The sequence below is a fragment of the Candoia aspera genome, chromosome 6 (genome assembly GCF_035149785.1).
Source record: "Candoia aspera isolate rCanAsp1 chromosome 6, rCanAsp1.hap2, whole genome shotgun sequence".
Taxonomy (NCBI): domain Eukaryota; kingdom Metazoa; phylum Chordata; class Lepidosauria; order Squamata; family Boidae; genus Candoia; species Candoia aspera.
In genome coordinates this window covers 49,518,842-49,536,403 of record NC_086158.1, presented here as the reverse complement: position 1 = coordinate 49,536,403, position 17,562 = coordinate 49,518,842, and the positions used below count along the sequence as shown (strand labels likewise).

The window sequence follows — 17,562 nt, the reverse complement described above, 5'->3', positions numbered from 1 at the left end:
ACAAGCAAATTGTTCAATTTTTGGAGTTGTTATATATTTGCAGGCTTTTTTTCCTAAAAAAAAATCCCATAAATGTTGCCATCATTAGTGAATATGTCATGTTTTTATAAAAGAAGATTGTTGGATTTCATTCTCTTTACTGCTAAACAAAAATAATATTTTGGTACCAATTTAGAAAGGCCATGTTAGACAAATACATTGCATAAATTAAGTCCATTAAGGCCCATTGGTCATGATTGCTATATGGAACTTCCATTATTACAGATACTATTCCATTCAGAACAAACTATGAAAGACTGCTGCTTTCAAAACCAGTTTGTGAGCAGTCCCAAAAGCATGCAGCTGAATGCTGTAGGAAAAAGGATGCTGGATTAGCAAACTTTTGTCTGATTTAGAAGTGGTCCTGCAGGATGATTTCTTTTATTTTTGGAAGAAAACACATCAAAATATTATGCAACTTGTTCTCCCAGACTAAGAGAGTTACAAATATTTTGATCTATGACAAAGTTACTTATTAGAAATTACTTGTTTTGCAAATAATACAACATTAAAATTTACCTGTACAGTAAATAATTTGTACATAATGGGGAAGAAAACACAGAAAACTGTGTAGGACCCAGAATATCATAAGTACAGTGAATATTCTTTTTACTTATGATGCAGGAAGAAGTACCTCAAAACCATCATTATGCTGCACTTAACAGATATGAACTATATCTGTTACATCATTATGCTAAGGAAACAAGATTCTAGTAACACAATATTAAGTATGTAACTGTGGTATGCTATCCACACAGAAATGAAGGTTACCCATTATCTGGAAGAACTATCACTATTATGCTTCTCATCTTGCTTTCCAGTTCACAGATCACCCCAACGTATATTATGTAACAGAAACCATGTTTTTGAGATCCAGCGTCTACTTGACCAATAAGCCATGGCCAATCTCAACTCCTAGATCACTGGATGATGCATTTCCTCAAACAACAATTTCACTTTCTCATTTTGTACTGTAGCTGCATAAATGTTGTGCCTACAAATATAACAATTAACATAAGGTATAATAATTATGGTCTATTAAGAACTAGAATCAAGTTTTGCAAATTGCCAGAGTGCCATATTGTTTTACAGATTAGGTCATGTTTCTCTCCAGTACTGCTCTCTTAATTAAGTGGGCCAAGTGAAGAGGTGCAAGGTATGCATAAAATGGCTGGATATGGTACCAGGGTCCCATGATAGCGTAGGCAGAATCAACACCAAATGTGCATCTAAGGTGCACACACATATGCACCAAAGAACCAGCATGTACAACAGCTATCATGCAAATAAAATCACTCAAAATTCTACCTAGCCTAATCGTCCATTTCCATTCATTAGCTATACAGTGTATAAAACATGGTAACTAGTGAGGTTCTATCTAGATTTTTCCAGATCTAAAATTAAGCTCAACCTCACCAAGCAATTCTGTGTTATGCAGTTCAAACCATCAAGTTAGAGTGGGGATTCTGATAATTGATGAACAAATATTAAAAGAAGGAGCACCAGGTTTCTTACCTATTCCAACAGAGTTTATAAATGGAAAATAATCTTCCAAAAGTAAGACATTTGATATCTGCTTAATTGTCCTGTCTTACCTTGGTAGTAAGCAAGATGGGAAGAAGTTTAGTGAAAAGGAGCAGCTCTGGCTTCTATTGGTATTTTCACTGTATAGCTGTATATACATAGACACCAACTACTAATAGTATATTCTGTGAAGCATAAAATTGTGTTTACATTACTGTGTTAATTCTATGGATTAAGTGTAAACAAACAAAACAAACAACATTTTTCATTATGACATTTGTTTGCTCTATCTTTCCCCAAAGAAAATGAGACACAAGGAATTATCAGAAAAAAAGGCATTATATTTGGGTTTACACCATATTTCAAACTGATTTTGGTTTCAAACAATCAAATCTGAAAGTCTATTTTATAACAATAAATGACCCAGACAACCGTAATTCAAGAAAGAGGGGAAGGGGAAAATAAAAAGATATGTCCATCACACTTAATATAGAAACCAAGGCTTGGTCTCTTCCACAGGAACACTCCGAGGAATGTTAGTTTCAGTTGTTTGAGTTTCTTCCCCTTCCCTTTGGTGTTGTTACTAACAAAAGGTTCATTGTTTGGTTAAAGCAAAACAGTTTTTTTTTTCTGCAGTCTTACAGCAGCAAATTTCGTATTACCTGTAGGAAACACACATGCATATACTGCAGTCAGACACACATACACACTCACAGACATTGTACAGTAGCCTGTTGCCGCTATCAAGAGAGCGAAACACAGACACTCAGTTCTTTTAAGTGGTCACTTGTTAGAATCATACTAACTTTTGGGCTAAGAAAAGAAAATACTGCACAGGTCTTCCACATTAACTCTGCAAATTATCCTTTTGCAGTGGATTGATCTCCCCCCCCCCATTTGTTCAAAAAGCATCGCTGAAACCTGAAGGCACCTGAAGACAGCCCTGTTCTTTTGTGTGTTTTGGTTTTGTCATTTTAACTACTGTGCTGGTCTGAAATTGCAAAGCCCCTGCCCTTTTGCATTGCAGCACACTAGTTGCAAGTTATGTAAAGACCAAGTACTGGAAAAGGAGACCTTCTGCAAGGAGTCTCAACTTATAGCTACACATTTGCCTTAAAAATAAAATAAATGGCTACGTCTGCAGCCCCCTCTTGCATAAACGCTATGTTTCAGGCTAACAACTTTTTTGTTTTTAGAAGAAACTGGTCCTTTACCAGCTTCAAGAAGAAAACATTTCTTACAGACTGCTGTAATCAAAATGCATCAGAGATTAGAGCATTCTATTGACTAAAAGAAGAAACTGTAACAACCCACACTCTTCTGGGAATTCATTTCAACTTCTCCATAGTACTACCTAAATATATTGCCAGGGCCATCAAATGCCACAGGCTTTTGGGAAGACACCTGAAAACGGGGGTGGGGGGAATACACTAATAAGAGTGGGGGGAGGGGTGTTAAACACTAGTACTCCTTGTTCTCACACGTTTGAAGTTTCTGATCAAAAAATAAAGCAGATCCTGAAAATGTTTAAGGTGACAACCAACCAAATAAACCGTCACCAAAATCAGCAATAGGAAGTTTTTTCTTCTCTCTATATGTAAATGATCACACTTTGAATCAAGTCCCCAACCAGTCAGAGGACAGGAGAGGCAATTTAGCACAAAAAGAAGAAGAAAAGCCTAAACTGCCCCCTCCTCCACAGATTTTAAGCTATTCCCATAGTTACATCTGAAGAAAAAGATGAACCAATTTGTTTTTGGTTATATTTATCTTTTTTGTAGATCTTCCCTTCTGATTTTGTTATTTTAGCTGGGAGATGTATTGGCATGAGAGTTTGGGGAGTCCTGCTCATTTATGGTGTTCAGAAGCACACACACAGGTTGTCTGGGGAGGTGGTGGTGGTTGTGTTCTCCGTGCTGTTCATCTGAAGCACTGAAAAGCCCTTCTTCCTCATCTCCATGGGGAGGATGGCCACTGCAACTATCACAGAAGTCCATGGATCCATCATCAATGAACCCATCTAACTCCTTGAGATCGTTATCATGGTGGTCCTGGTTACAGATACAGATTTCAATGCCTGAATCCCCGGTGAACCTTCGGTGTCTGCCTGGTGTCTTGTCTTTAGCATCAGAAAAAGCACTGTTGTGATCTAAGCTTTCTGAGTTGTAATCCTTAAGCAATTCTTCCTTGCATTCTGACTCCTTATCAGAAGTGGATACATGGTCAGCCGCATCTTCTAATTCCACCCTGCTGTTGGAATTCCCTGGCTCACCACATGTTGGTTTGGCGGTTGATCGCTCAACTAGTGGACTGGAGGATTCAGAATGTCCGATGCTTGGGGAGGCAGTGCTGTCCATATTTCCATTATTGCTTCCTGCTCCTGACAGAGTGCCTGCCTGAGCTGGCTGTAGGTTTCTTGTATCTGGTGCTGTATTGCCATTGCCAGGTGGAATGCATTGCTGATGTAAGGCACTATATGGTGGGGGAGGGGTTGGAGGTCGGTTCACCACTTCCTCATAGGGAGGTAGTAAATAATTTGGCAAAAATCCTAAATGGGGAGGTAGGGAGGACAAGTTACTTCCATATTTCTTTATAGATCAAATCTAAATATCACTGACCCATTTTGTTCTATATAAGTAAGTAAATTTCTAGTCATTTTACTTTTTAAAAAAATCTGAATTTTTCTGTTTAGGAAGCTGCAATTGCTTATGCAGTAACATGCAGGCAATATTCAAACCCAGAAACTCAAGTAAGCAGTTTATATGGCCTTATTTGGCCAGTTATGTACCAAATCAGTTATCTGACCCATAACTAATCAAAACTCCTTAGAAATAGAAATATATAGACATCTTACCACCCAGCATAAAACCAGAGATCCCTTTAACTAGTATTTCTCAGAAATAAATTTGACATATACATACTTTCCCTTTACATCACTTTTTCTTTCCATATTTCCTTTTCTTATCCCTTTCTAAATCATAGATAACCTGGTGTCCTGCAGATATTTTGGATTACAATTCTTATAATCTGCTACATTATCTGGGATTTATAGGAATTGCACTGAGAAACATCTAGAATTCATCAAGTTGCCTACCCCATCTTATTAAATCTGTCCACGTTTTTTAGTAAAACGGACAAAAAGTGGCACCAGTCACAAATACTAATAACAAGTGATCTTAGATATCTAGCTCCTTTCCCAATACATTCTAGTGATATGCTGCAACTCCTTTTTATTATAGTTCCACGACACTGATGTTATATCAGCCACAGAGGAATAAATGTGAGAAGTAAAAACAGTTCAGCTTTCATTACTACTTCTGCTTCTGTCCAGACTAACCAGCAAATAAATATCTTTTTACAACTAAAGCTGGAATATAACTCAGAAGGGAGTATTACTCTACCATGCTTGATATAAAGTTAGTTCATGGTTTTATCTTTGTGTTTCAGTCATCTACACAAATTTTACCCATACCAGTATGATATGGTATGCCATGATAATGCTTCTGCTAGAACAGTCAAGTTGCTAGAAAGGATAGGGGGCCAGTCTCCCAGGACATTATGAACCTGCACTCTGTCCTCATCAACCAATCTTTCTGTACCATTCCTGCCACCTTTTTTGGGGGGGGCTGTAAATCCCTGTTGTATTCATGTTCCCACTCAATATAGAAATATTTTGGTCTTGGTCTTTGAAGACAGCTACTCCTTGCATGCAGTACATACGGAAATAAAATGGCAGGGTGGAGTAGTTATGAGCTTCGCGATAGGCAATCAAGTTAATTTCATGTTGCCTTTGTTGTGCCTGAAGTCTGTGTTTGGCGCGTCGGTGGTGGCAAACACAACAGCAACTTAAAATGATGATGATCGTCCATACTAGCCAGAACCCTGTGGAGAAAGGGAGAGTAAATTTTATTCAGAGCATTTCTTCTTCAGAAGAAAATATTTCTGTAGCAATAACCACAGCATATTTGTGACCATGTGTAGCAAGTCTGCATCTGTCAACAGACCAACTGTCATGGGACATAAGTAGAAGGAACATGCAGAGTTACAGTTTTATTTATAGATTTATTCCACACAAATGTAAATAGGAGTCATCACAAAGACTAAGAATGAAGATTTGAATGAAAGTGGCCTGTGGGAAGCCACCAGCTGGTATCATGGAGATCAAGTGATAACTATTGCCTATGAGGAAAAAAAATGCAGCATATTTTAAGGCTGACTTCATGCCGGCTAAGACGAGAAACAGTTAAATATGAATGGGAGAGAAAGATGAAATAGCCAAGACATTAAATGTGTAGTTATTATACAAAACATAGTCCCTCTGTTTTTGTTTAGAAATAACAAACTATCCTTAAGGTAGTAAACTGTTCATGATAAATATCCAAAATCAGAAATTGGTGTACCTTAAAAGAATTCCAATGTTTAGTTGAGAGAAGGGAGGGAGGGAGGGGATGGGGGATATAATAGTTAAAGTTATACCTAATGTTGAAAAAGTGAGCAGGGTTTTTTTTCCCTTCTCATATAATGCGATTTTTTTTAACATAAAAGATAATTTACGGAAAGATGAAAGAGTTATATAATCTGAACAGAAATGAGAACTGTAATCAAATTGGTACATATTACCATCTCTGGTGGCAATGCTCATTTAGTTACTTATTTAGGGCAAAATATTTGAGGAAACTGGGAAAAATTACTCAGAAATCTGTGGTAATTAATCCATCTAAAAGATTTTTTTTCATTACAACTGCAGCACCAAAAAAAAAAATTCAACTGTTTTCTGTTAACTGGAAGCTCTCCTAGTGCAAAACACTAGAAAATGTAAGTACCATCTTCCTTTGGATCAATGGCAGCTAAAATATGGAAAATAGTACTGGCAAAAAAATAAACATAACAGCAAAGATCTTAAGGAATATGTTAAATAGAAATTGTGCAAGCTAATTTTGGTCTCCAGTGCTATTTTTCTTTCAAAGAATGCCTCCTAATATATCAGCTTCATCTAAATAAATGCATTTCTGAGCAAAAACATAAAATGTTTTGAAATGTTAAAAGAAGAAAAAAGCACACTTAATTCATTGTCCTAAGGTACAGTAGTACAGCAACATATATATATTTTTAAAGAGGTTAAGACAAATTCATGGGAAAAAAAATACAATCAGGGGGCACATCTACATGTCCCCCTCAATTCAGCCTGAGGATGGCTGGCAGGACATGCTTCTGCTCATCTGCAGCCCATTGGTAAATCAGCTGGCTTTATATTTTTCTGAACTGAAGTTGAAATTTCCATCTTCTCTTAGTACAAGCTTTGCTGTGTTGTGTTTCAGCAGCAACTGAGCTGACAATGTAGCAAATGGTGGGATCTCCCCTCTGGTCTCCACCTTATGATGTGTCTGCACATGGGTTGGCAGATCACATGCAGCAGCTGCACTGGCTAAAGTAGGAGATTGACCTCCCACTCAGCCAGCATGTCACTGGCAAACTGCAGACATGTTGTGCAGGATGTGTGCAGTTGCAATGCTGGCTGTAGAGAGATTCCACATTTTTGTTTCCAAATAATCTGCATGGGTGGGCGAGTCACACTCTGTGGAGACTTTCCAGCAAAGCAGAAGAAGAGAGACTCCCCAAGCACCTGATCCAGGGAGGGGGGCTGACATGGTGAGGATTAGGTGCTGCAGGAGTGGCCAGAAGTGGGAGTCTTCCATGCTTTACTGTGACCCCCCCCATCCCAATCAGGTTTTGACAAATAGCTCACCTACCATTCTAGCCGTCTATAAGCACTTACCCATTCCACCCACATTAGGGAGGACAGAATGACTTTTTTCCTTACTGGCAGGAAAATCCACAAGCCACTGCACCTGAACTTGCCCAGCTGTTAGAACAGCAAACTCACTGGCCTCATTACCAATGAAGAATACAACCCATTTATTCTGACACAGAAAATTTATACTGGAATACTTCGTACTATCCTATTGACTACTGGAAAACAGCATATTCAGCTAGTTATCTTGATGTGCCTAAAGACTGCTCTTCGCTGATATAATGAACTGCTTATTGTACTCTTTTACTAAAGCTTCATATACATTTTCAATATTATGCTTCAGATTGCCTTGTTTTCCTCCTTTCATCTCATTGTGCAGATTAACTTCTCAAAGTATGTAGCAAAAAACCCAGATTTTGATACTCACCAGAGATCTGTGGACAATCCTAGCTTCTAACAAGCTTTTCTGCATGATGAGCATGTATAAATGTGTATTTGGTACATTCCACACACCCTTTTTGTGTGTCATCAGAAAGCATTTTATGAGCACAGAAGATGCCCTTTTCCTACCTAGTCACAGTTACTGAAAAGGTTCTACAGTTACAGGCTTTACAAACTACAGAAATAATAATATGAAAGTGTTTGACATCATTATCTTGGTTTGCTAATTGTGGTATGAAACAATTAGTATCTCTACAAATAAACATTTAAAGTAACAACATATGATATTGGGAGGGTGCTATGACAGACAACTCTTGCCATGAAAGCACTTGACCCCTCAAATGACTTGAGGGGACAACTCTGCTGAAGTTAAATCATGGCTTACCAGTCTCTGAATGGAAAATTAACTGAAAATATTTAGGAGAATATATATAAGAAATTACTTGAGTAAAAATCAAAATAAATGACATAAGCAGCCAATCCTAGAAGTTATTCTGAAAAACCATATACTTTGTTAGGCATGAAATATGGAACAAGATATTTTTTAGCCTGTGTCAGGGGTCAGCAATATTTATGCAGCCTCCTAGCCCCCAATTTCCAGCACCCTGAAAATATTCAGATCACGCCACTGAAATTCAACCAATAAAAACAAATATTTGAGGCAACTTGATTTGAAACTTGCTTTGCTAAAATAAGAATTTCAGTTCCCTAAACAAAACTTCCCTCTGCCCTCATTATCACATGTCAAGAAAAGAATATAATAACAGGACCCTGGATCCAGTGAGAGATTAAAACTAGCATCTTACAAAGCCAATCACATGCCAATAGGAAGTCCACAAACAGGACATCTACAACTATACCTTCCCAATAGATGCATATAGAATGTATATATAATGATACAGCTTCTGATGATTTAAGATACTACACTATGTTCCTATATTATCATATCTTCAGCAGAATATATGATAAAATAGCAGAGGAGCTGTCAAAGGTTTTCTGAGTGGTCACCTTGCCTTGAAGAAGAAAAGCAGCACATTAAGCTTCAATGTATTATCAGAAAGGTAAAAAATGTAGATAGCTAAACATGCTGTTAAAAAGGATGACTTCTCAAAGCTTACCTTACTCATTGGCAGGGTATATGTATGTACATACAAACCCACAATGGAATTGAAACTAAGTACTTGTGATTGAGTAGAGGAAAAGGAGGAGGAAGACGAAGAAGTAGATGGCAACAGGAAAAACCCCCAGAGCTGTTCTAGAATTGAGGTGTGTCTGTCTTGGACTGTAGGATGATTTCAAATAGAGAGCTGTTTTTAGATTGATACCTGCAAGCCACAAATAAACTATACATTTAAGACCAGAAGGATACACAATTCCTAATAGAAATAGAAAGCTGCCATTAGCTAAAGTTTTCTATGGATACAAACTGCCATTGCTTTAGGTCTTGGTGATTGTATGGGGAAAGTCCTATATTCTTTGAAGATACTAATCTAGCTTTTCACTTTTTAGAGCACAACTCCAGTAATCAGTAAGCTGAAGCAATGTATATTACCTTAAAAAGTCAAATTTTGTATACTAATACAAATGATATATTCAGATAATAGGTCAGCAAATTTGCATTACATTGTTTTGTACAGCTTACTCTGTTTTCAAGTTCTAAAGAATGCTGTTACAAGAAGTAAATTAGAAGAGAAAGGAGAATATGAAGACTGGAGACAAGCTGGCAACATGAGATGAAATGCTATATGGAGAAGCAATAAAAACTGAAGCTCCATTCCCAGCTATTGAGTAGACAATTTAATCCCTGAGTTTGCAGATTTTACCAATAATCATTTCCAAATGCTTTCTTAGGGAGACAAAGGGAATATTAATATTGCAGAAACTTGTAATATAGAAATGTGTTCCTCTAGATACTGCTGAACTACCATCCCAGAAGGGACGCGGTGGCACTGCGGGTTAAACCGCTGAGCTGCTGAGCTTGCCGATCAGAAGGTCGGCGGTTCAAATCTGCGTGACGGGGTGAGCTCCCATTGCTAGTCCCAGCTCCTGCCAACCTAGCAGTTCGAAAACATGCAAATGTGAGTAGATTAATAGGTACCACTTCGGCGGGCAGGTAACAGCATTCCGTGTAGTCATGCTGGCCACATGACCACGGAAGTGTCTACGGACAAATGCTGGCTCTTCGGCTTTGAAACAGAGATGAGCACCGCCCCCTAGAGTCGGACACGACTGGACTTAATGTCAAGGGAAACCTTTACCTTTACCTTATACCATCCCAGAAGTCTGAACCACTTCGTGATGGTGAGAGATGCTAGGAGCAATATCTGGAAGGCTACCAATTCACCATCTCTGCTATAGCTAATAGGGGACACATATAACAGTGTCCACAGTTACCTTTTTGCTCATGGAAAGGTATTCTCTATTAACAAGGACTTTTAGAAACTGTCTCCAGATTTTATCTCAAACAAAATATTCTTCCCAGGTTGGCATATAAAGATTCTAACTACTCATACCATCTACCCTACAGCAAGAGATGACAAGCAGCAAAACAGAAAAATCTTTAAGCAGCCAGATGAATGTTTCCCCAATGGAAAGAGTTGAAGCAAAAAGCTCACTGAGAGAAGAGCCTTTTATCCTCTACAGAATGGGAAAACATGTTTTCCTTTTCACTGTTCAAGAGCAGGAAGAGAATAGTCTGCCCGAGAGTTCACAGTAAACTTGGGTAGGTGCCACTATCTTACTAGCTCACTAGAGCCAAACCAAACGCACAGCAAATAATTTCTTCACCTTCCCCAAGAAGCATGCCCTTGCCTTCAGACTACCTTGCTCAAAAGGAACTGATTAGTTCTGATAATGAATACAAAGCAAGTGAACAAAGCAGGCAAGGCATTTTATGGTGAATTAAGAAAGGTCCTAGTTCCTGTCTGTCTGTCTTTCGTGCCTTCAAGTCAGTCTTGATTCCTGGCAACTGCCTGCACAAGACCCTGCAGTTTTCTTGGCAAGATTTCAGAAGTGGTTTGCCATTGCCTTGCCTGCTCCCTAGGGCTGAGAGAGAATGACTGGCCCAAGGTCACCCAGTTGGCTTTGTGCCTAAAGTGGGATCAGAACTCATGGTCTTCCAGTTTCTAGCCTGTTGCCTTAACCACTATACCAAGTTGGCTCTCCTAAGTTTATCCTTAGGCACGAGCTGTTAAACTGCAAGGACTTTCTTAGACTGAACTGATATAAATAATTCCCATTTACACCCTTCTCCTACAGGAATAGTGGCCTATTCAACAGAATTATATTAAAAATACTGTATATTGAAAGCTAATTATTGAAAGTTATTAACCAAACATACACAGGCAGGCACATATACATGTGTGCTCACACACACACACTTAATATAAAAGAACAAGCTGAATGGAGCTTTAATTCAGTTTCACTGTGCTCTCCAAAAACATTTGAAACAGTAGAAGAAAGACAGTTTATTAAACAGATTTTGGGGGAGAAGTAATGCTAATGTCGACATCATGTAATGGCCCAGGAAAGGCAACCACCAGACTTCAGTAACACAACTTTTTGCACCCAAAACACTGCTGATTTCAACACAGAAAAATAGCTATAGCTCCCTAATCCTCATAGCAGAGTGAATGTATGCTTTATGTGGATATTTTACTAATGGCTCTTTCAATTTTATCTAGATGGAGCAAGAATACATCTAAAACATATGTAATTCACCTAATGAATTGAGTAGGATTAGGGTTAGCTCTTAAGACAGGTAACCATTGCCCTTGGAGAAAATTGTATAGAATCCCCAGTGAAATATATAAATTGTTGCAGTTAAATAGGTGACTGTTTAGCAGAACTAATCCTAAAATGGCTGTCTGCCTGTTTTTAAACCCTATCCAGTCTAGTCTCTAAGAACCATAGCATACACAAAATGCTTGCCATCTCTGGCTGGACTCAAGATCTCCTGCTTCTCTCTGGATGGAATCTGCCAGGTCATCTGGTAATCTGGTATTGCTACCCATCTGGTGCAAGGATACTGACCATTGGTTCCAGCAGATTGCAGTTTAGGTGAGATTTCTGCTCAATTTCAAGGCACTAGGTTTCATTTATTTTTTAAAGTTATATCACCACTAACTCAACAAATGATTCTGGGCAGCTAACAGTCTATTGAAAAGAAAAAAAAAGAAAAAGAAAAGAAAAACTGTTTAAGACAACACAATGCACTCAGACCAATTCAATATACAAACAGAAACACCAAGACGGGTTCACCCAACAGCCTGGGCCAATGCCTAGAGGAAGAACCAGATTTTCAGTGCCTTACAAAAGACTGGAAGGACTGGGGCCATCCAAATCTCGGGGGGAATGTTTTCCAAAGGGCAGGTGCTGTGACACAAAAGGCACACTTCCTTGGTCTCAGTAGATGGCACTGTTTAATAAAGGGGACCCAGAACATGTCCACCTGTCAGACCTTGTGGGATGAGCAGATATGATTGGAGACAAGAGGTCCTGCAGATAAGTGAAGTCCACTAGGAGACAGTGCAGATGTTATATGGGCATACCGAGATATGCCCACAGTATGTATTGCTGCATTCTGGACCAGCTATAGCTTCCAAGAGATCTTCAATGGCAGCCCCATGTAGAGTGCACTGTAATAAACTAGATGGGAGGTGATCAAAGCACAAGTGATAGTGAGCAGGGCCCCTTAGTCTAGGAATGGGCACAACTGGTGTACAAGGTGGATCTGTGCAAAGGTCCTCCTAGTCAGAACTGCACCTGTTCTAGAAGGTCCCACAAATTGCACACCAGCTGACTGGGAAAGTGCTACCCCATTCAGAACCAAAGATGTTAAGTCCTCAGTTCCAGAAGGTCTAAAACCCACAGCAATTCAGTCTTGGTAGGACTGAGCCTGACCTGTTCTTCCCCAAACAGGTTCTTATAACCTGAAGACACTCCAAGAGCACCTTGACAGCATCACTTGGTTGGCTTGGGGTAGAGACAGGAAACATTAACATCAGCATATTGAAGATACCTAACTCCATGCCACTGGATGACCTTTCCAGTTGATGCTAAACAAGAGTAGGAAGAGAAAGAGCCCTGAGGAACTCCACAAAGCAGAGGCTTAAGGCTAGATCTCTCTGACCCTCCCCTCAACACTGACCAGAATTGGCCCTGGAGGAAATGGGAGAACCACCATAATACTGTCTCTCACATGGTATCAAAAAAGCCAGTGAAAGATCAAGAATGGTCAAGATGGATGCATTACCATCATCCCAGTCCCTCCAGAGGTCACCAGCAAGTACAACCAATGGTATCTCAGTACCAGGTCTGAGCACTGACTGTATATTGGAGTCAATCTGGGTCTTATTGTAGTATTTCTGGATGCCCCTGGATTTGCCATAGGTATCACTAGCTCATCAAAATGGAAAACCATGGTCTCTGTGGCCTGTATGGGGTTAGAAGGATGATTTAGACTGTTTGTGGGCCATTCCCATTAAATTCAGGATAGGTAGAAATGCCTGCAGCAGACCTGAGGTGCAGAGTAATGCCAATACATTTACTCTGTCTGTTTTGAGTCTTGGAACTGGAAGAAAATCATGGCACTTGTCTGTTGCTCAAATTCATAACCAGATTGACTCTGGGAACACATTACAATACTGTTCATGTGTACCAGCATGTGAAACACCCTGATGGTCTAGAGCTGTCAATGTTAGTCAGACTGCCCTGAGCCCTAGGTGACTAAAGGAGAACAAGCTATTCGGATTTGCTCACAAATTCTTATATTGATCTGTTCTGCAGATGTGGTCCCCAGCTTGCCAGACTGATTTCTGGGGTGCTTGGAACAATAATATGTTCCCACAGTGAAACCCTCTGTGATGGCTATGAGGGCTCTAGTCAACATTAGAGAATTTCTGGTATTTCTAGACAGATGTGTTCCGTAAGATGTGGTTCAGGATAGGAGCAGAAACCATATGTATACGCTGTGATAAAAAACAGGACCATGGAACTGAGTCTACTGCTGTTATAATCATGTCTTGGATGGCTGTAATTTTGCTGAGTGTTGGATGCACTGATGTCAGGATCTCCTTGCTCCCCCTTTAGATCTTGTTTTCTCTCTCTCGAGATAGGATGAGCTTGTTTCTGGGTCTATTAGCACCTCCAGAGCAACTGTTGTTTGAAAGGTGTCCATGCCTGATCCACTACAAACCCATAACCTGGGTATTGCTTGTTGTATGCTGCTACAGCCTTGTCCATGGATGCAACTTTCATTAGGAAATTGTCTAGACTGGCATAGATGGGTATCCCCTTATTGGACAAATGGCCCACTAGGGTGGCCATTACATTAGTGAAGATGTCAGGGGCTGTTGCAAAGCCAAAAGAGAGCACTGTGAATTGGAACTGGGAGTATTTAAATCTATTTTACCTACTAACCTGGAGGGATCAAGAAAGATAGCAAGAATAATGGATTACTTGTGCTCACAGATCTCAGGCATTTGCTTGATAACTATTACTACCACCATCTTTAGCTTTTGAACAAGAAAAACTATGTAACAATCTAGAGATAATTAAAGCATAAATGAAAGGGACTACTGGGCACCTCAAAGGATGTATTTTAAAGAAAGGACTGATAGTCTTTGTTGGTGATGTAAAAAATGTGAGGGCTCATTGACTGATATGATTTGGTCTTATGAATTACTGACATCTATTTGGAACAATATTTTAACATATATAAGTATGGGGAATTCTTAAAGATGTTAATGTTATGTTAAATTATGTTCTACAACTTTGAAATCTGACTATTTTTGAGGAGTTATGGTTATATCAGGCCTGGGGTGCTGCTAAGAGAATTACTGTGAAAATTGGCAAAGTAGTGTTATTACTGATACTAAGGACTAGATTCAAGAGATATGTAGTTTATCTGTTTTTGATGTTATATAATAATAAAAAAGACACAGTATGTCCTCCTTTGACATACTGTGTCTTATTTTATTTTATAACATTTTGTAACACTAGAGAATCATCATTTATTTCCTTTAATTTAGATTTAGAAAATTTTAAGTATTATTCAATATGTGATATGTGGTATGTACAGATGGCATTCCCTCTTTGTTGTTTTGTTGTTGTTGCTGTTAAATTGGCTATTGTTTTCTAGTTTATGCTTCCCCCATTTTTGTGCATTTCTTCTTATAAAACTTGTTAAATAAACTCTATTGGGGAAAAAAAGTAAAGGGACTAAATTTTAAATCTGGAGGAGAGGATCCTTTGATATGCAGCCAGAAAAAGAGACTCTTTCCCTGAGTCTTCAGTTGAGAATCAAGCAGAAATACCTGTTCACGGAACATGCCAACAATATGAAACCTTTTAGAAAATAAAAATATAATCACATTTTAAAAATGTTCATCTAATTTGACAGATCCATCATTCATGGATATTTTTGACCTGAATTTCAAGTCTGGACTGAACTTTAGTGTGTTGGCTCTCACTTGTTACTGATAGCAAGCATCTGTTCAAGGACTTTGCAACCTTACCAGTGTCCAATAAACGGGCGATATAAATATTTGGATGACACCAATGAACTCAAAAACCCTGCATGACCTCTTCCAAAATTAAACAACTTGGAAAACAGAATAAAAACTTTAGCATCTGACAGGATAACTTCCTAATATGGAGCAGAGTGGTTATCTTCTGGAAGTACCTGGCAGAAGTAGAATCATAGCCAAACTGAATCACCTACTCCTAAATCTGACAGGTGATGCAAAAGATTATCACAGGATATGAAACTGAAGCCCACCAAAAAAAGTGAAAAAACTAACACGAACCATTCTTCTTCTATATGTTTCTTGCAAAGGCTATCACACAGTGCGATCTAGGAAACTCCTGTCCTACACCGAAGCATACTATAGCAAAGCTAACTAGAAATTTATATAGTCAGTTTTGCCATGCTTCAGTCTCAATCTATACAAGCATTTCCTTTGGGGGCTAAAGACAAAATCAGATTCTAAACCCAAGAGCGGTTATGATTAGGATTATAAAATGAATTTAAAAAAAAACTTACACCAGAGTTCATAATAGTAATTGCAGCATTGAGACTGTCCACAGCAATGGCCTGTTTCACAACTGTAACTCTGATTGTTGATTCCTATGCAGGTTTCTTTGTCCTACAATATAAGAAAGAAATACGTTACTAACACTGTGGTTTAAAAAGTGTGGAGGCTCGTGTATTAAACAAAAAACTAAGGCTTATGAGGCATGTTTTCAGACTATGCTTTATTTAGTTGAGCTATCTAGGTGTGTTGACAGTGCAACAATTAGAATTCCTTGTTGACATGATCGATGCTGAATGGGGATGTTTCTCCAAGTCTTTCATTTCCAAATCTGTTTCAAGCTACTACTACTACTTTTGCTAAACCTTATCCCAGAGTATATTTTCAGTGTATTTAATCTTTTCTAACAAGCTGACAAAAATATTTCCAATCTACAATGTCTGTGACATAAGAATTTCCTCCCTGACCCTGCAGCATTAGCACAGGAAAGGGTGTAGGCCTAAAGTTGGCCCAGACCAAGTGGTCAATTTTATAATACCATATTCAGATGTCTTTGCAAGGTAAGATATGTTTTAAATTAAGATATTAAAAATGCATTGGGGAGCACAAAAACGTTCAAACACAACATCATTATTTCACCCTGATAGCCTTAATTTAGCTCAAACAACATTTACTGCCACAGAATCCTATTACGAAATAATTCCTATCTAGTTAGCAATACAGTACTGTAGTACCAGAAGACAGTGATGTATATAATCTAAGTTAAATAAATAATAAATGCAAGGTAGTGGTTTGGTGTTATATTTACAGCATCATTAAAGCACACTGTGATCATAAGCAAAAAGGTTCAATCCTTACAACAAAGAATGATAATGAGGAGAAAGCAAAGAGAGTAAGTGATGAGGCAAGTAACAGAGGTATACAAAATGGGAAATTATAGACGTTGAAATTTAACACACCTGGAAGGCATTAGCCAGAGGAAGGCTACTAATGATATATAACTATGGTTTGAATCAAGAATTTCTTGGCTGGTTTGGTTAGCCAAGGTAGGACACCAATCTGGGGAATAAAACAGCGTGCTTTCATTTAGCTGATAACAAAAAAAATGACACTTGTGGCTATTTTCAGAGTATCTAACAGGAAAGGCGAAACAAATTAGCAGCATCATAATTAGAAGAGATTTTAAAATATACAGAATCTGTTTCGGAAAGCATCCCAGTGATCAGTGAAAAGAAAGGAGATTTTTTTCCTGTTGAAAAATAAAATAAATGAAGACTGGAAATGCATGGGAGGATTAAAATTAGAAAATGACATTAACTAGACCTATTGCAAAATTCAGAGAATGAGGCAGAACAGAAGTCTCACCAGGAACAACCCCAAAAATCATATATATATATATATATATATATATATATATATATATGTATGTATGTATGTATGTATGTATGTATGTATATGTATATGTATATGTATACGTATATACATTTATTTTAAGTAAATCCTTTGAAATGTTCTATAAACAGACATGCCAAACATTATTCCACTGTTTTCTTCAAATCATCCTCATTTTATATCATGTAAATAAAACCATATTGTTATTCCTAAAATAGACTCATTCTATATTTGTATCCATAAATTGGAACTTTAGCATTAAAGAGTTCTACCAATTCCCGTTACCCCAATAGGAGTTAGCACCCTCTACAAAAAGCGAGACATCTGGCATCATTTTCAAAGTGCCAATTCAGTTTCTCACAGAGGAAACTTTTTTTTATT

The 17,562-nt window shown here is 38.2% G+C and overlaps 1 protein-coding gene across 2 annotated transcripts in view; it reads right to left on the bottom strand.

Annotated features, from left to right (window-relative positions):
* Positions 1–62: 62 nt before the first annotated feature.
* The window catches only part of WBP1L (WW domain binding protein 1 like), a 60,059-nt gene continuing 42,559 nt past the window's right edge, over positions 63–17,562 (bottom strand). For both annotated transcript variants that reach the window (XM_063307092.1, XM_063307093.1), the window contains exons 2-4: positions 15,801–15,903; positions 5,284–5,445; positions 63–4,111 (exon numbers count right to left, since the gene is read on the bottom strand). In XM_063307092.1, the coding sequence (XP_063163162.1) occupies positions 3,369–4,111; positions 5,284–5,445; positions 15,801–15,903 (1,008 nt within the window). In that variant the 3' untranslated portion in view covers positions 63–3,368. The remainder of the gene's footprint in view (positions 4,112–5,283; positions 5,446–15,800; positions 15,904–17,562) is intronic.